Below are 22,768 nucleotides of genomic sequence, written 5' to 3' on the forward strand. Positions count from 1 at the left end.
TTTATGCTCACAAAAAGAATACCTCAAATTGAAATGATTACCAATCTTGCTTGGCCACTTTGTGCAGAGGGTGTTGTTGATAGTGGCCAAAGACCTCAAACACAATAGGCTGTGTTCGAATGTACTCAAGGAATGGCTTTGTCACGGTCACAGTAATCTAAAAAATCATTTTAAAAGTTCTAACATAACTCATTTACTTTTTAATAAAAACAAAACTAGCATTTTGAACATGATAGAATCCAAGCGGAGTGCCCTTTCCAGTATTCTTAACGGGCTCAGTAGAGAAAGCCTCATCGTGACGATGAAGGAAACTTCAATCAAAAAAATTAATTAGGTTTCCATAAAATCATATTAAATATTTGTTTATTTCTTACTTGAACTGACAGAATATGTCAGCATATTCTGTGGAGACGCCTACTGCCTGCAGCACTGTCACCCTAAAGGTGAACTCTCGTCCCACTGTCAGGTGGTCAGGCAACTCTTCATCCTTGGCATCTGAGGAGACGGAACTGTCTCCACGGCCACTGTCGCAGTCATTGCCATCTATTTCTGAAAATGATGTATCATGAACAGAATTTCCTAAGTTTTGTCTCGAGAAATTCTCACCTTCTAACTTTACAGGCTCCAGTTGGTGGCTGACAGTTCTTTTGGGCTTCTGGACTTCTTCGTCAAATGCAATTCTGGCTGACTGGCGCACTCCACTAGCATACTCACTGTTGTCCTCTGTAACATAAAATTAAAATTAAATAATTTCGATATTATTAATTTTTGAAAATCTAACCTAGGACTGCCTGAACAGCAACCCTGAGCCAACCCCTGACGTCACCCTTCTCGTTTACAATGGCCACTTTGTGGATCAGTGGAACAGGGTACATCAGGTTGCTGAGGTACACGAAGCCCCGGCCCACCATTCGGAACCACGGGAATCTGTCGTAGAAAGGATCACCACCGGTCAAGTTCTCCACGTTGTAGTCTGGCGACGTTGGGGAAAGCTCTGCTTCATTGTGGTACATCTCTCGCATCAACTCAAGGCGTTGACTAAAAATATTGAAAAAGAAGTTTTACTTGAAAGTTTTGTTTGGAAATTTGAGATTCAGATCAAAATACACACACAAAAAGGCGTAATAGAATAATATATTAATCAAATTGAACATCAAAGAAATAAAATACAGGACAATATTATATAATAGAAGGTACAGATTTTTTTCTGAAAATGATAAAACTGTATAAAATTAATAATATATAAAATGTCGTGTTACAGGGGCTAAAATTTTACAGGAAGCAAAATTATGATGCATTATAATTATCCTACTTCAATTTCCTTTCATTTTTAACACATACCTCATATTAATTGATCCTAGAGACTTTTTTTATATTTCAAAATTGAATTTCCTTAACCCATTAAAATTCAGATAAAAAGACAGCTAGAGACTACTGTTAATTTAATTAATTTATTTTTTTAAATTTTTTTAGAACTTGACAGTCTGCATTACAGCTCCCCTCTGTCCATGCACTGTCCAAGCAAAGAAGCAGCAACTGAGAGGCCAAGAGAAGCGAAGGGATGGACCAACCAAACTGAAGAGTGAGCGAGTGCAGTGCGAAGAGGGCTCAAAGTTACGCACATTTTGTTGGCAAGCGCCAGCCTCGAAGGCAAGAGATTAGTAAGGGAGAACTTCTGATTGGCACATGCGGCCAAGCAATGCAACAAATCCTCCCGCGGCTGATCGGGTGTGGTGGGGCTTAGCAGCTCTTGGTTGTAGATCTGCCGCATCAGCTCTAGCCGGTGGCTGCATCAACAGTCCACAATCAGGCACTCTAGCACACTACTTCTTTTGCCTTCAGCTGACTCTCAAGCCAATTCTCACTCACAACACAATTCTCTCTGGCTCTTTTTCTCATTTATGAATAACTCAAAAATTTGCATCAATCTTTTATCAAGGAGCTTCCTTTATCTAAGCCTTGCGCTATTTTATAAATTAGAACCGATTGCGAAACTTACCGCAACTTCTCTAGAGTCCAGTAGTGGGTGGCGCCGTTCTTCAGATCCTGCACTTCCACCGCCACGATGGTGCGGGCCACCGGGCGTTCTTCCTCTTCTTCATCCTCAGGAGGCATGAGATCAGCAGGCAGCGGAGAATACAAGCTGTCCGTAAGCAAGGTGAATTGGAATTGAACCTGTGGCAATTTAAAATATAAATATTGCTACAGTTAATTGTATTGAAGTTGACTGACCTTCTTTTTGAGCTCAACAGAAATTGCGTTGGCTTCCTTGAGGAAGATGGCATTGCCCCAAAGGTCATCTCTGAGGGAAGTAAACTGATGGAACTTCCATTTTCTGTACGCCCACGCAGCAAGCTGGTATTCTCGGTCGCCCCAGTTGCAAGCTACGTCGAACAAAGGATTCACTAAAATAGCATTTTATTTTATTTTTTCTTCTTTAAGATTTGATCAATTTTTTTAACAAACCGAAAATATCCTCTTCAACGTTGAAGTCCTCTGGGGTGTATGAGCTGTACATTGACATGGTCATGCTTTGCTCTTCGACCTGTCTCTGAAGAGCGTCTATTCGAGCTTCGTAAGTCTTTCGCTGTTCTTCAAACAACTGATCTGCCTCTTCCTTTTCCCGCTTAAACTGCTCCTCCAATACTACCAGCCTCTTCCCCATCTCTATCTTCAGATCAATACCCTGCTTCTCCAGCAGCTCCACTTGGGCAAAGTCCCAGTCAACATTCTCAGCATCTTTGGGGGTCTCCACCGGGGAGTTCTGATTCTGAGCCTCGCTGATCTCTCTCTTCTCACAGTTCTCACGTCTCTCACGAGCTGAGAATTAAAATAAATCAAATTTAAAGATATACAATGTTGAAATAACCAACCTTGGTCAGGGTGGTTAAATCTGAAGACGTGGTTCTTGCCGAGGATGACCCTCGAGCCAGTCTGGAGAATTGTGGCCTCTTCTTTAATTTCCCTTCCATTGACGTAGCACAACGCGCCTGGCATTGGCATCAGGGAAATGATGGCTCCCCTCTTTTCGAACAAACAGTGCTCGCCCTTAATGTGAGGGCCGCTCAGCTGGATGTCCTGTGGCACATCAGCATCAGCAGTACCGACCCTAGTCAGTCCGTCTTTGATGTAATACAGCAAGCATTCGGACATGAAGGGGTCTTCGTTCAGATTCACGAGATGAGGCGTCTGCAAATTTCTATTAATATTTCCTCTCGTTGCAGAACTTTGCTTGTTACCTTTTTAGGCGAGAATACCCCCACCATTTTTCCATCTTCTTTCACAGCAACACCCATCTCAGCAAAAACAGCTTCTCTCTGCAGTCTGATGGACTCGGTTCGCTTCAATTTATCCTCCCAGCTCTCATTAAGCTCTGTTCCCATTTCAAAATAACATGCTTTATTCGATCCATGGCATGGAATGGAAAAAGCACGTACCTGCAATGAGTTTCTCACTGGCCTGCAGTTGATCCACAGCCTCCTCGGCAATGTAGGACGCAGGTGCAACTTTGTTGCTGCGCTCGCCATCCTCATGCTTTATCACCTTGGTCTCGCCTTCCTCTCCTGCAATGATCATCGATCAAGATTAAGATTGTCGACAGCTTTGTTGGTAGAGGGTGGTAGAGGGGTTATCGTATGGAGTTAAATAATAGTCGTATGCTACATGCTGAAGCGCAAAAACATTTAGGATGGTGAATCTTGTATATTTTTAGTTCAGCCAATTTTTTTAAGCCAAAATTATTCAAAGATTTAATCTTCTTCACTTCATTTAATAAGATTTTGAAATTGATTTAAGTCCAACAAATAGTGATTGATTCAATCATCACCCTAAGATTACGTAAAAAATTAAAATTGCCTATGAGTATTTTAACTTTGTTATTTTTAATTATTTTTGTATCGTTTTACATGTTTATTGAACAGAGACACTTGCATTTTATGAAGTGAAACTGCGAAACAAAAATAATGGGGACAAAAGCACACATGTAGATGGATCACAGTCTGCATAGCGCAGTCAAGTATAATAGAAGTGTGTGGATGGAGCAGCCCATTAGAAAACAAAACGTAAGAAGCTGAATTGACTGAGAGAAAGTCTGATTGGTTGATATATCTGGTAGGCTGATTCCAGGCTACTTACTGTTATTATTATTGGGCTCTCTTTTTTCATAAATCACTTTGCCATCAGGGCCTGCTTAAGTAGAAGATGATTATTACCATCGGGGCTCATTATAAATGCTCGCAGGGACAGGCTAGATTTCTGTGGCAAACGAACTAACACGAGATTGAACTCACCTTCCTGCACCTCGATGCCCTCGGCCTTGAGCAGGTCTCTCAGCCGCATTATCTCCTCTTTGAGTTCTCGGATGAGCTTGGCGTTGGCGTCCTCGTTGACCACAGCCTTGCAAACAATTTGTTTGGCTCGATCGGCATACCTGTGAAAAATTGAAAAAAAAATGTTTATTCATGTTCAAGAGAGAGCAAGAAAATTTTGAAATCATGCCTCAGAGTTGATAGGGTCTCGTCGTAGTTGATGTCAGCAGGACTAATGGCTGCAATCATGGCAGTTTTCGAGTTGCCACCAAGATTTTCACGGAGCAACCATGTCAAAACGGAGTCACGGTAAGGAACAAAATCAGCCTTTTTCTTTTTCTTTGTGGCCTGCAGAAATTATTTTAGAATATTTTTAAATAAATTGGTGCTCACAAGGTAAAAATGGCAAATATTTGATGATAATAATAATAATAGCATCATAGAATAAAATATGTAAATAGAATGATCAGATTGAAAATTTAAACTGAACTAAATACCTAGAAGGTTATTAAAGAAATTTAAAATTAAAATAATTATCTATTTAAATGAAAACAGGGCATCACAGAAAATACTGTTCCAAGTTACTCACCGCCTGTTTTTTCCAAAGTCACCAAAGTGAGCAATTAAAAAGCCAAACAGTGAGAAATTTAGCAGCACCAAAACGCTTAAAAGAATTTACCATTTCAGCAAGAGCCGAGATAACTTTTCCTAGAGTGGTGAGACTTTTGTTGATATTTGCGCCTTCTTTCAGCCGAGTTCCCTTTGCTCCGGTCGAGTCAGCTCTCTCAGAGCCAGCCAAGTCCACGAGTGAAATTTTGCTCACCTAAAAGAGCATTTAATCCAAGGTTAACTTCCTCGTCGCCTTATTTTGAAAGGGGTTAAAATTTGATGATTGTGTTTGTTCAACTTGGACACGTCTGCATTTTTATTGATTCACATCTTCAGAGAGTGGTTTTGTGAATGGTTATTATTCTTTTATTTTTATATGCGCAACGGCGTTCGTTCTAATGACCTGCTCAGCAGCATTAAGGAGGTCATTGTTATTATTATTTCTGTATAAGAGAGAATACATTACGCTACATACACCAGGGTCTATTGATCGAGATTGTCATAATGGCGTGACTCAATGGCGGCTTTTACATCAACCACAAACCGCGGCGATTCCTCCGAACAGGCGCCAGCATGTCCGCACACGAAAGCGGAATGAGAAAATCGAACGCGGAGATAATTAAAGTGACTGAGAAGAAAAAAGCACACAGTCTTTTTATAGTAATGAAATTAGAAAAGCATGCCCGAGGCCGACGTGCGCGCGAGCAGAGATCAGATACGATCGGAGGTATGCAACCAGCGCAGCAGCCACGTCGGGCAAAATGCCTAGTTGAAACCTGCAGGCGCTATGCTTATTGCGTTCCGCCGCCTCTCTCTCTCTCCACTCTCTTTTGAATCAATAAAACGGACTGGCCCACTCATTTTCCTACGGCGGAACCAACAGACAACTTTTCAACAAGTCTGGTGCGGCCCAACGCGAGCAAGAGTTTGGAGAACGTGACTTAAATTCTAGGGAGCTTTTGCAAAATGGCCGGACTTCCTAACTGGAATCACAGTCCTTTGAATTTATGAGCCATTTTCCCACTAATCTGCGTCAGCACGAATGCAGAGTCACGTGTTACAAGGGCGGGGATAACGTCAGAGTGATGGCAAGTATTCTTTACCTTTTCAGTGGTGAGTGATGTGTCAGCATCATATCGCTGCTGAGTAAAAAATATAGTGAACACTGCGTGAGACCTGCTTGAAGTTTCATTCATGTTTGTGGCGGCGACAGTTCTGAAATCAGAGATGACAGGGGTTGTTTTCAATGTGTCGTGGGCATAGAATTTCCCTAAGAGCATAAATATAAATATTAGATAAGCTCAAAATTATAGAGCAAGGTGAGGAAAAAGTAGAACTAATACAAGAGGGTTTTTTCAAATCTGGCAAACTAAGAAATTTAGAAATACAACCAAGAAAGCAAAAAATACAGTGAATATATTTGCCTAAAATTTTTAACTGAAATAATCCAATTGAAATATTATTTATTCTACCTAGCCTTGTTTCCCTCGTCAATGAGGTCGTGAATGTCTTGATAATTTGTGACCGCCAACTTGCTCAGGTCCTCGACATACGGTCCCAGCAGAGGATGTTCACGCACCCTGAGGTTACCCTTGTTCTTGGGGTTGAGCAAATCGCGCACCCGCTCGCAGTAGATCTCCATGTAGCTGACCTCGACCGAGTACTTGATTTCCTCCGAGCAGTTTGATTTTATACGGCTGAAGAGGTCCAGGCAAATTTTGGGGATGATCCCCTCCTGGCCCTCCTCCTGTTTGCCCATCATCGTGTATGACTTTCCAGCACCGGTCTGTCCGTAGGCAAAGATGCACACGTTGTACCCTGGAGAAAATAGTCACAGTTTTACCACCCAAAAACTTATGGGGTAGCTGTAAAAATCTACATTATATTGATAAAAGCACTTTCGTATAATATATAATTTTTCTAGTTTTATATTCGTGATATTATGGGGCCCTAAAAGCACTGCTGTTATTCAGAGTGTATAAGGAATCCATAAAAAAATTTAACTCGAACTACCCTACCTTCAAACGCGTGCTGTAACATTTCCTCGCCAATATCACTATAGACCAAGTCCTGCCCACTAAATTCTGGGTCACTTTCCTGGAAAATTAAAAAAAAAATATAAAATTAATTAGTTTTAGCTGAACCTCAGTAACTAATAAGTTGTATTTTTGATCAAAAAACAATAAAATAGTTAGAAAAATATATAATATTACAAAAAAACCTGACTTACATCGTGAGACCAGTAGGAATAGTCAAAGTTGAAACTCTTGATTGCCTCCTTGCTTCCTGGGGGCAGCTTTGGGTTGCAAATAGCTGAAAAATCCATTAAAAATATATATTTGATTTTTAATTTATTTTCAAAAATTTAAAATAAAATTTATCAGTATAACAACTATTGATAATTTTGAGCACTTATATCAAGAAATTGTATTAAATGACAAATGATAATAGCTAGACTATTAATCTGCGAGTGAAATAAAAGATTGAAATTTTCGACAATTAGGTTTTTCCTTATATCTTAAGAATAATCACGATGAAATGAGAAATGAGAGGCAGAATAGAGTTTTAAGTTTTACCACCACATTTTAATTGCTACTACGTTCACGCATTCCCATCCCACCTCATTTCCATTAACAAGTAACAAAAATTACAACCCCCTGCATCCCTTGGGCGCAAAAATTATTTCCGCACACGTGAGAACGTGCTCAAAGCTCAAAGGAGCAAAGTGCTGATTGTGCTTTTCGCTCATTAAATTTAAATTAAGCGCTTCTCTGTGTAGAGGAATTCTTCTCTCGCTCTTTGCGGCCAAGCGAGACAAGTGGGGCGAAACTTGCACAGCAGCAATTCTGCACAAAATGGGTCACACCTAGCTGCGGTGACACTCTCTGGCCTTGCAGTTTTGAGATTATGCTCTTTGCGTCTCATTCTCCGCAAATGGATGCTCGTAAAGTTTGCCCAATCCGTGGGAGTCAAATATAGGGGTGCGTTTAGCGAGGGGCTGTGAAAGTGGGTCATCGGGGTGTTGCGAGCTGCATGGTGCGTGCGCCAGCCCGGCATAGTAGTCAGTCAGTCGCCCTTGAAAATGCACAACCGGTTCCAGCTTGTTTGGTTCCGAGTTCGCAGCTCAAAGGCTCTTACGCAAATCCTATTACTGATTGTCCAAGGCTCAGGGAAGCTACGGAAATGCTTTAAATTAAGGCTTTCCACATGGAAAGCGGTGTGTTAGAAATAGAAATCGGTTTGATTAAATAAAGGCAATCGGCTGGACAATCGGAAACGCGCCAGTAAGTCCCCAACTATTTTTATTAGAAGTAGATTAGAAAGCATATAAATATAAAACGGCATTGCGCGATTCATTTGAAATTTTAAAAATTGCAAATTGAGCAGTATTTTTATTTGGCTCACTGCGGCGGATGGGGTTTTTTGATCTTGGAAGTTTTAGCAAAATTCTTACTAGTGGTGGTGTCCAACAATTCCCTTCTTTTAAATAAATTGTTTTCAAAAATTGAATGAAAACAATGTGATGTAATAATGTGGACAAATAAACAATAATAATAAATATAATTATTTAAATTTAATTAAATTTTTTATCTGTCCAAATTGTAACTGGAAAAGTAAATTTATGCTTATTTGCATTTGGAAATAAAACTGGTTTACCTGAATTATAAAAAACAAAATAGAATACAATAAAGGCTGGCAAGATAAATAACTCTCAAAAGAATTAAAGGTTTAACATATTCCTAGATTCAAAGTGAGAAGAGAGCAGACGAAAAACAGCAATTCTCGTATGCATTAAATACTCATCAGGAATGAAATGAATTTTGTGTCTGATAAAGAAATTCGGAAATATCCATAAATAGTTTAAGCTCAAAAATTCATGGATGACAGAAGATACAGACGTGAGAAAATTTGCAAATAATACATTCATCAATTCGTTTCAAACTTTCTCTTGTTAAATATTAACCTGATCAATTATTGGTCTTAACATAGTGAAGGATTTTATATACAGAATACAGACTTAATTTATTTTCAACAAAAGTTTAATAATATGCTCGAAATATATTAAATTCAAACATCAAATTGAAAACTACATGCAAAGTTTTCGCCGTGTACTTTATTATGGTTTTGAAATGTTTGTCTTTTCTCAACCTCAATTTTGTATAAACTGTGCCAAAACCATTCTCCTGTTACATCAATGAATAATTTGCACAATCTGGTTACTTTCGCATAGTGACACTTGATAACCGTTCTCTCGACGGCATTGTACAGGCGGGCGGGTGGCTGCCCTCCCGTCCTCATAAATCAACGTCAGCCCACGGGAAATCCCCAAGCCGATCGAGATTGCGACAAGAATCGACTAGCGCCGTCACAATCGTTTATCGCACGTTAATGGGCTCTCGCAGACTACAAAAGAGGCAGTTTGCATCTTTGATCAAACAAGACAAAAATATGTTTCAATTGGCAGAAGAGGCTGAGAGATAAAAACGTGGCAATTTTCTTAAACATCATGTAGAGACATGACAAACCCCTACGGAATACACGTATATAAAAACGGCACTTTATTTAGCGCTATGCGTATGTTTGCTCAGGACGGTCGCCGTTGGCAGATGGAAGTAAAGATACGGGGCGCACAGAGAGTTTCTTGCGTACCTGTGCTGTGTGTATGTTCGTACATACAAGAAACGATGCAGGCTTATCGATTGAAGAAGTGGAAGGCGAGTTTTCCCCGCTCGTCGACGCAAACTCTCTCCCTTGGTTCGACAAACAAATCATTCATCTCACCCTTCTGATTACCGGTCAACACCAACCAATCTGGCACCATAATTTCTTCCAAGCGAGGAAATGCTTTTGATCCGAAACGACGGCTCGTTAATTTCGCACGGTGAAGGCCCGCAAACTTAATAAATAACTCCCGGCTCAGGCTACAAATTAATGACGGTGCCACTGCAACATGGCAGCTTATTAAGAGCCGTTTCCGTCAAGGGGTGCCAAATTGGTGTCCACTTTTCACCCGTGATATACGATTTTATGTTTAGAGCGATTTAGAGCGCAGAAAGGTGGAAGGAATGCGCAGTAGGTTTTGAAGTATCAAGAATTAACCTGAATATATATCATATTTTAATATTTAAGTAAAACGATGAAAGGTATTTATTTTTGCCTTACAAACAAAATTTAATTGGTTGTAGATAATAAAGGTTGTTTGATTAGAAAAAAGATAGCAGAACTTTCAAGTTTCAGCCAATGGCAGGGTGAAGTAGTTAGAAATAATATAACAATTTTCTCTTGTTTTCCCTGGCGATTTTCCAACACTTTGAACCTCTCAAAAGTTACACTCAGAGACTTTTGAGTGCTCTCGCCCACCACAGCAATTAAAACTGGACCCTTTGAAAGCTAAAAAGCGTCCAGTTTCGCGTCATTAAGCTCTCATTTCCAAGTTTGATGCCCGCCGACGCAGCCTGACATGAATTGCTCTCAATGAAAACATCCCCCGGGTGGCAAGTTGCGTTCGCTAATTGGACCCAAGCGCCTAAACAAACGGCCAGCCGAAGACCCACAAATATGTATTTGCATCACAGGCTTAATGGAATTATTCTGCCGCCCCAAGATTACACAACAAACAGAAAATAATATACCCGCGAAAAATCCCCGCACACAAGAGTCGGGTGGTGATAATTGGATTTTGAATATATGCGATTTCAGATTTAACAAGGCGAGAGAAATTCAGGGCTCAAATTAATTTATATTGACCACAAAATTGGATTTTTATTGTAGAGAAATGTGCAGTATTTTACCTCTTGAGCACCATAGGCCGGAAACTTAGGCAAACCACTAACCGCAATTTATGTTTGGCTTGCTCGAGACCAACCAGGTCTTAATCTTCATCATGTCCAGAGTTTTAAACGAGTTTTAAGCCACGCAAAATAAACAGTCTCTCGGGACCAAACAGCCGCGAAATTCCATTTCTGGGCGTGAGGTAATTAAAAAGCAAACTGGACTTTACTCTCTGCACAAGCACTGTGAGGAAACTGGTGTCGACCTTGTTCCGTTTGTGCAGTGCTTCAGTTTGTATGCACAAAGCTTGGCAATTGGCACGAGATTTCATGCCCGTATTGCGCTGAATGGCGCCAGATGTTTGGCAACATGGCCGGAATGGGGTTTGCACAGTCAGTTCATTATCGAGTGTTGGTTAATTGCGAATTAAGCGATTGCCGGAACGAGAAAGAGGGGTGATTGCCTGCGAGACCGAAATGACGTTGCTACGGAATGGTAAATGGAGCGGACGTCAATTCGCAGCCCACGCACACTGGAGTTGCAGACACGGAGAACAATTCATTTGAAAAGGGCGACAGTGGAGATCGATTGCGGCCGCTAGAAAATTTTGCTCCGCAACGGTGGAGCGTAAAGTATGAAAACATATAGGCCAGAAAATGAGTTAAATGGGGTATAGAAAATTCAAAATAAAATTTTCCACGTGAAAATTCCTTGCATTTTGTTTTGTTTTTTATAATTAAAAATTATAAATGTTTAAATTGTCCATATAGATAAAACGTCTATTTAAAGTAAAGGAAGGGGCAAATTGAATTCTTCATAATGCCTTCATCAGTTTAATGAAAAATGACAAGAACTCATTAAGAAACAAATGCAATATTTGTGAAATATATTTTTAAATTTTAGCAGTTACCAAAATCTTAAGCAATGATTATTTAATTTCTGAGAATCGCAATTGATTTGATCTCTATGCATTTCAAAAAATTTCTTCCCTTAAATTCTGCTCTTTAAAATTTCAATTACATAACTTCTTGATATTTTGTTGGTGCTCAAAATTATAATCTTTTACTGGAAAATTCAATTGAAAATTAAATGAACAAGACGTGCGGTAAAATTTAACTACCAAGGAAGGGCTGCTATTAAATTCTGCTTGTTCATTTAATTTCCTAAAGAAAAATAAAAGAAGCTGTACTTACTTGTGGTGTTTCCAGCCATCTCGATGATGCAGGTGCATTCCCTCGAGGTCTCCCTGTTGTTGAAGGGACGCACCCTGACCGCCACCTTCACCGACGACATCTTTGTTGGGTTCTGCAATCACAGGTCGGTGCTTCTTTTAACAGGTGGACTGGACACGAAAGTCAAGTGCACAGTGACTGTCGCTACAGTCGAGTGCCAAAGTAAGTGTTTTTGTTTCGAACTGGGGCACTAGAGCCTGGCAGGTCGAGCGAATCCCCTGACAGGGCCCAGGGCTCTCACTGGGGCGCACATTTCGACGAGGCCGTCGCTCGGGGGGCCCTGCTGCACTGACTGACACCCAAGATGGTGGAAAATTCTGGCTGGAGAGGAAAGTGGGTGACGTCAGTGGAGCGCCGGCGCACCGTCCGACGGCGCAGGGAAAGGTCATCGCGAGCTGCTGCTCAACTCGACACCCGAGAACCCACGCAATATTTCTCCAAAACAAATGACTAAAAATGCATGGCTGGGATTTGGTTGCGGGGAAATTGAGCTGCCGACCCAAAATTGAAATTTATACTGGCTGTATAACTTGTAATATATTATACAGACGTGTTTCCGAATAGGAGGATTCTAGGATATAGGTCGTTACAAAAGATATAGCACAAAGGGGTTGGAAAAATTCTGGAAAAATTTTTCAAATCGTACTGAAATAGAGTGATGTAAATGGTATTTTTAAACTAAAATTCGATAGCAAAATGTTTACTAAAACATATTAAATGAGATTTATATTAAACAAGAAAAATTCTGCCCTTGATTTGCAGCCTAGGTTTTCATTTTTTTTTTTTTTTAATCTTTCCACTCTGGAATTAAAAGGGGGTGTGTATTAATAACAAATTTAGTGAAAAATGTATAAGTTCAAACTATTTAACTTAACGTGTTAGCCTTATCGAATTTAAAAAAGGCTTATATGGATATTTTAAATTTTTAAACATCCCCCTTATAATTATTAGTTTTCCTATTCCAGTGGTGGTTCATTTTTTATTTGTTATTGTTGTTAATCTATCCAAATTTTTACATCACATTGATTAAATTCAATTGTTGAAAATAAATTATTGGACCAAAACAAAAACTGTTGAACAACGGCACCATCATTAGCAATAATTTTGCTCAAACTTCCGAGATCAAAAAGATCCAATCCTCCGCAGCGAGACATGATATGCTTTCGGTTTTTGTACAGATTGGTACTTTTAAATAAAATAAATGTAAAACTGCAAATGAAATAATAACATTTTGCTGATATTATTTGTTTCTTTATTTTGTCTATATGCTTGTACTTTTGTATGTCGATGCATGATTCCGCTTTTTTTGTACAGTGTACTTTTTTTGCGTTGTATGTACCATGATTGGAGAATAAATAAATAAATAAATAATAATATTGTATTAGCAATAAACTTTAACAAAAGGATTTATGAAAAATGCAACGTTTCTTTGAAAAATTATTTTAGTTCAGAAGGTACTGCAATTATTTTATCAAGAAAATATAACAAAATCTTTCAAGAATGGAAATCCTCAAAACTTTTCTCATCCCCATTTTTATGATGCTAAAAAAGGATACAAAAAAAAAATAAACAGTAGGGGCTTTAATTTTGCAAAACAGTAGTCCCTCTTGACGCTAGACAGCTGGAATCCAGATTTTTTACTGCTGACTGTCTTGGCAAAATCTACCTTCATCCATCTCCTGAATCATATCACATAAAGTGGAGAAGCAATAAAGTTACAAAGCTCCTGGGTGAGCTTTCCAGATAGCGACTCGTTGGTTATGCAACCACTCGGCAAGACTCCCACGCGTCTATTTCTGATTTAAAACGGCCCGATTTGTCGCACCAGAAATTTTCCATTGAAAAATAAGATAAACTGCAATTAAAAACAAAATAAAAATAGCACAGCAACTTCGTGACCTATTTTACAATTTGGCTCATCAATACAGTTATGAAGCGATTCGCGACAGAACGCGGGAGCGAATGTGACGTGGAAAGTGGGACGAATTTGTTTCCATTCGTTGGAATCCGAGAAAGAAAATCATCGCGAAAATCGATACAAAATTGAGCAAGGCTGACGTTGGCGTGCGCGTCGGCCAATGGGCTCGGCGGACGGGCGGGCGCATGAGTCGAGCAAGGGGATGTGTGCTAGCAGGGAGGCTGCGGCATTGATACCCTCTGGCCCGCAAAAATCAATATGCACGCCCTTCTGCCGCCGCTGCTCGCGCTCTCCACAAACACATTCGCCCCGAGGTTGGGCTTCTTTTTTACTCTTTTGCTTTTCCGCGCCGCCCCGGCCCTTCGCTAACAGAAACAAGTCCCAGATGAGTGCGAAAATGAAAAGAAGCGCTCTCCAGACTGCGTCTCCGCGTTTGTGGCTCGCGGCCTCAGAAAGTGAAATCGGCTGGAAAATCTACAACGCCCTTTTCTTTCCACCCGTTTTGTTTTCTGCTTTGTAAACTCGAGTCGTGTAATTGCGGAACCACGTTGAATTGAACGTGTTTTGCGAGCCAAAAATTTTAATTTAGAAATACCACGCTAAATGTACAGAAAAGGGTTTATCGATTAATTCTTACCAGACGCAAATATGAAGTAAATTTTTTCATGCATGCTTTTTTACAACATAAAAATCTGATATGAAGACATAAAAAAAATTGTTATTTTTAGGGTAAATGTGAGGATTTTTTTTTTTTCAGAAGCTATAGCAAAAAATTCAGCTACGCAATACGCATTTATAAAGATTAAGGCTTTTTATTTTTTTTCCAATCAATTTTTTTACTGTCATGTTGAAATTTAATACAGCCAATTCTTTAATCATAACAAATTTACACGCTTCACTCTTTTTCCTTAATTTCGAGGTCGCTTTTATCCTCCGTTCCTTGTTCATCTAAAGACACGTTTTTGTAGTACATCGCCTGCAGAGCAAAAATAAATATGCTCACGAACATAAGCCCCGCATAAAAGACGTATTCCCATATCTGAAAAATCAGTTGTTTTTATAAGTATTGAATCTTTTTTTTAACTTGATTAATCAAATTACCAAATTTTCAAATAGTTGGGCACCGGCCACAATTATGACTATAATATTGCCAAACGCCACAGCAATTAGCCACCCAGCCACGATCACCGTCTTCATGCTCTCGGGCGCCTAACGCAAATTAATTCAAAATTATTGAATTTCCTTAAAACATTTTCACCTGAGTAAATGCGAATTCAAGTCCAGTAATGGAAAATAAAATCTCTCCCGAGGTGATGGCAAAATATTGCGGCACAAGCCAGAACACATTGACCGCATTCTCTGGTGTGATTTCATATTTGGCCACCTCAGCTAGAAAATGTGGCAAATTATAATGAAATGGCAGAAAATCGCGAGATTTTCTCTGCTCTTACTGCTGGAGACTGCTTGGTTGACAATGAAAGTGTAAACGCCGCCGGTTTTAATTTTTGTCGTGCTTATAGTGGCCCCATTCAGTTCAATTATGTACCTTTAAAAAAATTAAAATTTACAGGAAATAAATCTGGAAATAATTTTTACTCGTCTGCGACCAGTTCACTGATTTCAGAAACTGCAATTGCGCCATTCAGTATGAAAGTATATTTGTATCGGCCAATAAAGTTCACAGATATTTCTCCCGTTGAGTCAGCATTCATCAGAACCCTTTTGCAAAGAAATAAATAATGATTTAATGGTACATTTAATCATCCGCAAATAAGGCTAAATTTTTACCTAACTCTCCCATTTCCGATTTGTGACTTTTCTGGACTTTCAAAGAATTTTTCCGAAAATTGTAATTGAGGCGCCGATACCAATCCGTCGTGGAAAGCATAACTTTGTGCCTGTATGATTAATTTTAAAACAAACTTGACATATTAGACTTATTTGTTGCAAAATCACCGTATTCGGAGAAATGTGAACGTTAAAATCCTGCACAAGCAATGCAGGATTGCATGAACTTGCAGGCTGGGCTCTGATCTGAAAAGTTTGGTTGCTTTGGGCAGCGATGTGCAAATTTTGCCACGCCTCCAGAGGACTGATTTCAAACGGGTCGATTTCAACAGCCGTACCTGGTTCAGAGGAAATGACGATTGGACAGTCCAGGGTGTTGAACAGCCTTAGCTGCGCCTCTCCTTGCGAGGGCATCACGGCGTCGGTCGGCTTGATGGTGAGCTCGACCACGGCCGAAAAAACGAACGCAACTCCGCCCAGGATCCCTCCAACGGTCATTTTTGTCAGCGGTTTTTGTAGAATTTTCATTTTTTTGAAGAGCGGATAAACGACGGTATTGAAAATGGGAATAAGAACGACGAGGAGCAGCGGACCCCAAAGTTGCATTTGGTCAGGTTTCACGTTCCATTCGCCCAGAGCGCAGTCCATTCGTGTCGCTTGAAACGTCCAGCGAGATCCCTGACAATCGTTTCATTAAAAATGATGCGTAAAATTTTATCGAAGTGAAACCTTCTGATCGTACAAGGCCCAGAAAATCGGCGGCGCCGCCACGAACAAAGTCAGAATGTTGAAACTCAGTTTTGTGTCTGCGATTAGTTTTTTATCAAATTTATCGTCCGCAAAGTCAAGCCAGTGGTCCCTTTTCTCCTTTCGTCGCCAGTTTTTAACTTTCATTGCCACACCATGCTAAAATTATTAATTATTTAATATTTTATTTGATTGCAATAATTGATTGTTTTTTTTCCTTACAGAAATACATTTCGTGACGTCCAAGGCAATGTTTCCTTCAGGAGCCTTGTGTTTGTAAGACTTTATACCCAAACTAAGAACAACTAACTCAAGAATTAGCAATTTTTAATCATATATCATTGTATTTTTACCAACGGCGACCACCATAAAAATTGCTGCGAGGCCAAACGACATGGGGTAGCAGGTGTCCTCGCCAAAGCATTGAATGTCGGATCTCAAAAGTGGAGACATGATTGTGGCCAACAGACCAGAGAAACTCATGATAACGTAGAAAACGGAGAAATACTTTTGCAGATATTTTTCCTGCTCGGGCAGCACAAATTGGTCCCCGCCAAAGGCCGAGACGCAGGGAGAAACCACCCCAGATCCGAAACCAACCAAGGTTATTCCAATGAAAGTGAGAACGCTGCAGTGAAATTTTTTCAAATGATTAATATATATTAATAATTTTTTTATATTGTTTATACTTTGCAGCACTGGCAAAATACGGAAACGACGACATTAACACAAGCAAACTGCCCGTAACGTAAATGAAGGAGGTAGCAAAGATTGTTCTAGAAAAAATTGATTATTAAAAATAATTTAATTTTCCTTGAATAAGAACTTGAATCGGCCAAGCCAGCTGTCGGCAACGATTCCGCCGATAATAGGAGTGAAAAAGCAGACGGCGAGGAAGGCATGGTACACAGTGGTCGCAGCGTTTTCGCTGAAGTCCAGTGAGTAAACCAAATAAATAGACAAGACGGCTAAAATGATTATATAATTGGCAAAAAGCGACTTCACGAATTCAAATTTAAAAACTCACATCGGATGCCGTTTCGGCACAAACGCTCAAAAAATTCATAAAATGCAATGAGAAACACGCATTTTGGATATCTCAATTCCTGAAACAGTTCAAAATTTTGGCCGAAGTTAATTTAAACTAAATTTATGAATTACGCTTTTCACAGCTGTGTCTGCAGACGAACCCGCCGTCATCCTTGAGCACAATATAAATTAAATTGAAACAGCTCCATCGCGTGTGATTCAAAATCTGAAGGGTTTTTGTTTTTGAGATAAGCAGGTATTATCAATACTACGTGATCAAATAATGTGCGAATTAAAGTCCAAATATTTCTTTATATCTCGTTAATAGATGCAAAGAGACGACCGCGCTATCAAGATAGATGACGTACTTGCGGATTTCGTTGATACCTGCGCTCGCGTCAAAACAGAATAATTTCGGCTGAAAACTGAAAATCATTTAGAGTAATCCTATTTTCAGCGTCGTAGAATTTTTTAATTTGAAGTTAGTAAATTAATATATTTTTTCAACAGGAACAAAATTCAATAAATAAGTGATTTTTTTAATTCATCTCAAGACAGAAAATTTTACTCCCTTAAAAGATGAATAATTTTTACAGATAAATCGATTTTTTTTCAGAAAGAAGATGAAAGGAACTTAAAACCTTTTTTCAATTATCTCAGCCACGGACAACGTCAGGAAAATTTTTCCATCAAAGAAGGAGCCTTTTTTTTGTTTCGGTGGAAAAAAAACACAAGGCCAAAATAGAAAATATAAGTTGCACGCCAAATTGCCTTTCACTAAGGCTGGCCTGTGCAGAAAGAAGTTTGTTCAGTAGGAAAAATGTCATTATCTCTGAGAGAAGGAGGAAGATGAGCGAAATATCTCTCCTCAAGAGAGAAGGGAGAAAGAACGTGGAGTGGCAGACAATGAAAAATGACAAGCACCGTCTCATGCCAAAGATAAATAAATTCTTCCTTCACACACGGGATCACAGTATTGACTGGAGGTGAGTGGCTTACTTCAGGTAGTCTTCTCTATAAAGAAAAGACGAGTGCGCATGTAAAAAAAAAATAATGATGAAATTGGTTAAATAATTCAAAGGTTATGAAAGTTTTTAATATATTAAGATCTGATACCAGAAAAAATTATTATAATTATTACTCCCACGGCAATCATAGTAGGCCATCATAAAATCCACCATTAAGGTGCAAATAGGTCTGGAAAAATAGTAATTTTTTTTTTTTAAACATTGTAAAAAGGCTTTAATTTTATATTACTCATGAATTTGTAATAATAAAATCCCCAGAAGGATTTAATACCACAAAAGCGCAAAAGTGAAAAAAGGTCTCCAATATTTTTTTAGCAGAGTGATGAAAATTTAATCAAAATTTTAATTGTTTATCAATAGATTTATATAAAACCATGAATTTCTAATCAAATAATGCCTTACTTCCATAATTTTTTTTTTAAATTTTCTAGAGATGTAAAACTTACTAATCGTTAAAGAATATTAGTGATTAAATGTATTCCAAGCGTGTGCCGATTTGACAAAAGAAACGGTAAGATTTTGCTGGTCATAAGAAATCTCACTCAGAAGCAATTTGTTTTCGAATCAGAATTTGCGTCTTTCCCCTCGCGTAAATATAGAGTGGGTGGGGTGGTTGATTAGCACCCACTCTATGTCGCATATTGTGAAAGAGCCGAGGCAATGACTGCGGCACGCTCGCTGAATTGCGAACACCTGAAAAGCCTGCAAGAAGAAGCAGCGCCGTTTTGTTTATCTTGAGCAAAATAATGCTGAGTTATTGCGGCAGTTTGTTCTCGTTGCCTTTTGGGACGCGCGCATTGCACGCAGGTTCACTCCGGTGGGACTTGGCTAGCTAGAGAAAAGTTGTCAGGGTGATAAACTTTATTTGCGTTAAAGTTAAAAATTAGACAGGTAAAAAAAAAATTAATTGAGTCCCCTGAGTGTTTCATTGTCAAACTCGACAAACTTTTTATAATGAAGGACGCTTGAAATGGAATTAATAAATTTTGCACATTTTTTTTTATGCGCTCTACATTAAAAGTTTATATTATATGTTGGTAAATAGTTTGAAAAATTCATTAAGAATTTTGTTGTAATTTAAAGCAAAATACATTAATTAGTTTTTCTATCAAAAGCCAACCTTCCAACCCTTCTTGGATTTCAAAACTAAATTTAGTTTGAGAATGAATTTTAAGACAAAATAAGAATCTAATTTACCCAGCATTGATTCCGTGTCCATCCTTAACAAATTCATGAATTGAAGGATCCTATGTTACTTATTCATGAAATTTCATCCCAACACGAGTTTGCTGGTCAAGGTGGTCGAACTCTCTCCCGGAGGCGTAAAGTGACGCACCAGGGCCAAAATCAAGGGATCTTTGCTGCTGTAAAAAGGAAGGAGCAACGTTGATTGATTTACGAGGGCGTGACGTCAAAAAGCCGCTTGGGAATCGCAACTTTGCCGACGAGATTCTTCTTTCGTGACGAAGAAAGAATGCCAATCGCAGGCCATTTCCGAGCCAAAATCACAGATTGTCACGGTGAACGAATGGGAAAAGCAAAACCATGCCACGTGACTTTCTACACATCAATATGATTGATTGTGCAGGGAAAATAAATGTTTGTTTTTTAACAGGTGTAACATTATTTGAATAAGTCAAGCTGAAAAATGATGAGCGAAATAATTGCAAATAGTCAATCTTATGAATTTGAACCTAATTTAAAGTGTATCAAATATATAATTCTGAAAAAAAAATAAACTATGAAATTTATTTTAACAATAAGCTATTGTGGTCCTCATTTTCAGATAAAAAATTTTAAATAATAGTATTTCCTGTTATCTTTCCTCTTTTTATCTCAGTCGCGGTTGACACAATGGTGTCGCAGATTTTTAAGAAAAAAGCCTCAATAAAAGCTTTCAATTCCGATGCATTGCGTAAAAAATTCTTTCGTACCAACTTTCTGAACCATTTTCACACTCAATTGCGCCGCTCAAGCGAACAATCGTTTTATATGCGCAGAACAGAATGGCAAAAAACTATTATTCGCAGCGACCGAAGACACTTTTTGCACATCGGCCCGCGAACAAAGAGAGCGGCCAACTGACGCACACTTTGCCCGAATCAGCGTCGGCTGGGTGCTTTAGCTCTGCAAGCAGTCCGAGATTGACCCACTTGGGCATGACGCACTCAACGGGGGTGGAATAAAAGCAGCCGCCCCGCAACTGCCGCCCCCGCGTAACCATTTCTTTTCTAAGCCTATCTCGGGCGTGATCGCGAATAAATCACAATTAGTTATCGGAATTGAGATAAATTATTGCGAGTTGCGAAACGAAAACAAACCGAAAAAAGTAATGGATGAAGAGAGTTACGGCTGAGTGAACGCATCTTGTGAGAGTGCTTTTTTGCAGCACCTCATTTCTTTTGGTTCTTGTTTATTGAATAAACACGGCGGAATAACGATTTCTCGGTTCCTGTTTGCCAACGTGAATATAACTGCGACTGGTTATTGTAATTTTTATTATACGCTTCAATATGTTTGCCAGTCGTCTAGCAATGATATCCGGCTGACATCGTCTGGAGAATCATTCGGAATGAAATTTTTAGAGCCCAAATCCGATTTTTAGTCACCCGGTCAGCCTTTACTGATGTACTCATACGTTCTTTTAAAAAATAATAAATTGATGATTGGATAAAAAATATTTGCACATATATAGTATTCAAAGTTGATAAAAACTGAATAGTTTAATTTTAGATTTTTTTTAAATATTTCCTTCTTAATCACTAAAAAATATAAAAAATTTACATTTAAAAATTAATTTATTTTTCAGTAATTACTTTATTTATATAAATAGAAAATAGAGCCAAACCAACTTTAAAATAAAATACAGCAACAAAAAATTGATATCATCAAGAAATATGTAACCAAAACAGATAACTTTGCGATACATTTTATTTAAAAATAAAATGAATGTTAGATGATATATATTATACAAAATAATTTAGAAATCTTTGTTGTCTAGACGATTTCAATGGTGGAGATGAAATTAAATGTTCACATTCTAGAAAATAACACTCTAATTAAATTTTTTGTACATTTTTTACACATAACGAAACTTGACAAAATGTGAAGTGGGCCGTGTCAGTGAATAATTTGCAATCAGCAAAGTGGAAAGATGATAGGTGTTGGTGTAGGAAGTGAGACCTCTACGGGTCGGGGCTTCTTGGTAAGCAGCGGGTTGGGGCAACGCAAAGTGAATAATTGAAGGGTCGGTTGGTGTGGGGCTGCGACTGGATGGCGCGCACTGAGTGACTCACGGCCGGGTACAGAGGTCACCCCTCAGACCGAATCGATCGGCTGCAGCCTCCGCCCCCTGACGTCACCCGCGCCTCTCATCTTGCCGGAGCCACCGCTAATTGACCAGCAGCGCTTGCCACAGTTGACCCACTCGGGGTACTCAAATTTTTCTTGACACAATCAACAAAAAATTTATTATTTGTATTTTTAAAGAAATATTTTTTAAATTTTAATTTGTTCATTAATATTTTTAATTGTTTTAGCCGTATTGAAATTTTTAATGCAACGTAAATCCCATGATTTTAATCCAAGAGTCAATGGTAAAATTCTCTAGATAATTTTTAGTAGAGCCACCAGAGGAAGCAGTAGAAATTCACCGACATTTGTCAAGCTTCCACAATATATTGAAGTATCAAGTTTCTATGGAAAAGTTATTTTAAAATCTGGAAAACTTTTTTTTTTAAATTAAAAAAAGTGATTTAATTTAATGGTACGCTAAAATTTACCTGAAACCTAAATGTAATTTTATTTAAAAAAAAAAAAAAAAAATTCAATAAAATAATTATGGAAGCTAAATCGTTTTTGTATTTTCGTATTTTTAATGGATTCCTCTCAATTTCATTAAAAATGGTATCATTGTGTATTATTATGTTGAAAATGAACAATATCAATTTGAATGCCCGGAGTTGTCATGAAGAGTATTGAACAAAAGTGTGCAGCTCATCTGGAGTATGAGTCAGACCCGAGGGCGCCTTGTATGTATGCAGCCAGCCGTACCCACAATACAACACAGTGCAAAACCATTGAACTAATCGATGACGGGAAGACAACCCTTCCAAAATCGTTGAATACTCACTTTATCGGCGAGAGCAGCGGAATTGGAGAACAAAGTATTGTCCCGGGTTGTTTCCTAGGCAAATCAAGCTCCTCACGACTTGCTACGCCTCATTATTTCCATTTTTTAACAGGCACAGACGTCAATTGCACTCATATGACTTACGCCATGTTTAAATGTAATCGCGCCCCTCTGCCGCTAGAGGTCAGTTTGGTCATGGCGTGGTG

At 38.8% G+C, this 22,768-nt stretch overlaps 2 protein-coding genes across 16 annotated transcripts in view; both read right to left on the reverse strand.

Annotated features, from left to right (window-relative positions):
• LOC132197677 (kinesin-like protein unc-104) overlaps positions 1-22,725 on the reverse strand; it is a 27,364-nt gene extending 4,639 nt beyond the window's left edge. For 4 of the 15 annotated variants that reach the window (XM_059621116.1, XM_059621110.1, XM_059621111.1 and 1 more), the window contains exons 1-21: positions 22,563-22,725; positions 11,882-11,993; positions 7,147-7,229; positions 6,935-7,013; positions 6,389-6,734; positions 6,020-6,131; positions 4,987-5,130; positions 4,498-4,655; positions 4,290-4,429; positions 4,135-4,188; positions 3,438-3,563; positions 3,240-3,373; positions 2,874-3,189; positions 2,467-2,820; positions 2,233-2,405; positions 2,000-2,175; positions 1,623-1,787; positions 782-1,038; positions 375-723; positions 221-311; positions 42-157 (exon numbers count right to left, since the gene is read on the reverse strand). In XM_059621116.1, coding sequence (XP_059477099.1) covers positions 42-157; positions 221-311; positions 375-723; positions 782-1,038; positions 1,623-1,787; positions 2,000-2,175; positions 2,233-2,405; positions 2,467-2,820; positions 2,874-3,189; positions 3,240-3,373; positions 3,438-3,563; positions 4,135-4,188; positions 4,290-4,429; positions 4,498-4,655; positions 4,987-5,130; positions 6,020-6,131; positions 6,389-6,734; positions 6,935-7,013; positions 7,147-7,229; positions 11,882-11,981 — 3,473 coding nt within the window. In that variant the 5' untranslated portion in view covers positions 11,982-11,993; positions 22,563-22,725. The remainder of the gene's footprint in view (positions 1-41; positions 158-220; positions 312-374; positions 724-781; positions 1,039-1,622; positions 1,788-1,999; positions 2,176-2,232; positions 2,406-2,466; positions 2,821-2,873; positions 3,190-3,239; positions 3,374-3,437; positions 3,564-4,134; positions 4,189-4,289; positions 4,430-4,497; positions 4,656-4,986; positions 5,131-6,019; positions 6,132-6,388; positions 6,735-6,934; positions 7,014-7,146; positions 7,230-11,881; positions 11,994-22,562) is intronic. The other 11 variants (XM_059621119.1, XM_059621120.1, XM_059621118.1 and 8 more) reach the window with 6 other exon arrangements.
• Positions 14,641-17,641, reverse strand: LOC132196860 (solute carrier family 15 member 2-like). Its single transcript, XM_059619787.1, has 14 exons — positions 17,535-17,641; positions 17,401-17,479; positions 17,200-17,341; positions 17,063-17,149; positions 16,727-17,001; positions 16,596-16,678; positions 16,356-16,532; positions 15,795-16,304; positions 15,627-15,736; positions 15,435-15,557; positions 15,290-15,384; positions 15,097-15,227; positions 14,940-15,047; positions 14,641-14,877 (listed from the first exon to the last, which is right to left on the reverse strand). Exons 1-14 carry the CDS (start codon positions 17,571-17,573, stop codon positions 14,734-14,736), a joined length of 2,103 nt encoding a protein of 700 aa, XP_059475770.1. The 5' UTR covers positions 17,574-17,641; the 3' UTR covers positions 14,641-14,733.
• Positions 22,726-22,768: the final 43 nt, after the last annotated feature.

This window comes from Neocloeon triangulifer, unplaced genomic scaffold, assembly GCF_031216515.1.
Source record: "Neocloeon triangulifer isolate White Clay Creek 2 clone unplaced genomic scaffold, ASM3121651v1 ptg000012l, whole genome shotgun sequence".
Lineage (NCBI taxonomy): Eukaryota > Metazoa > Arthropoda > Insecta > Ephemeroptera > Baetidae > Neocloeon > Neocloeon triangulifer.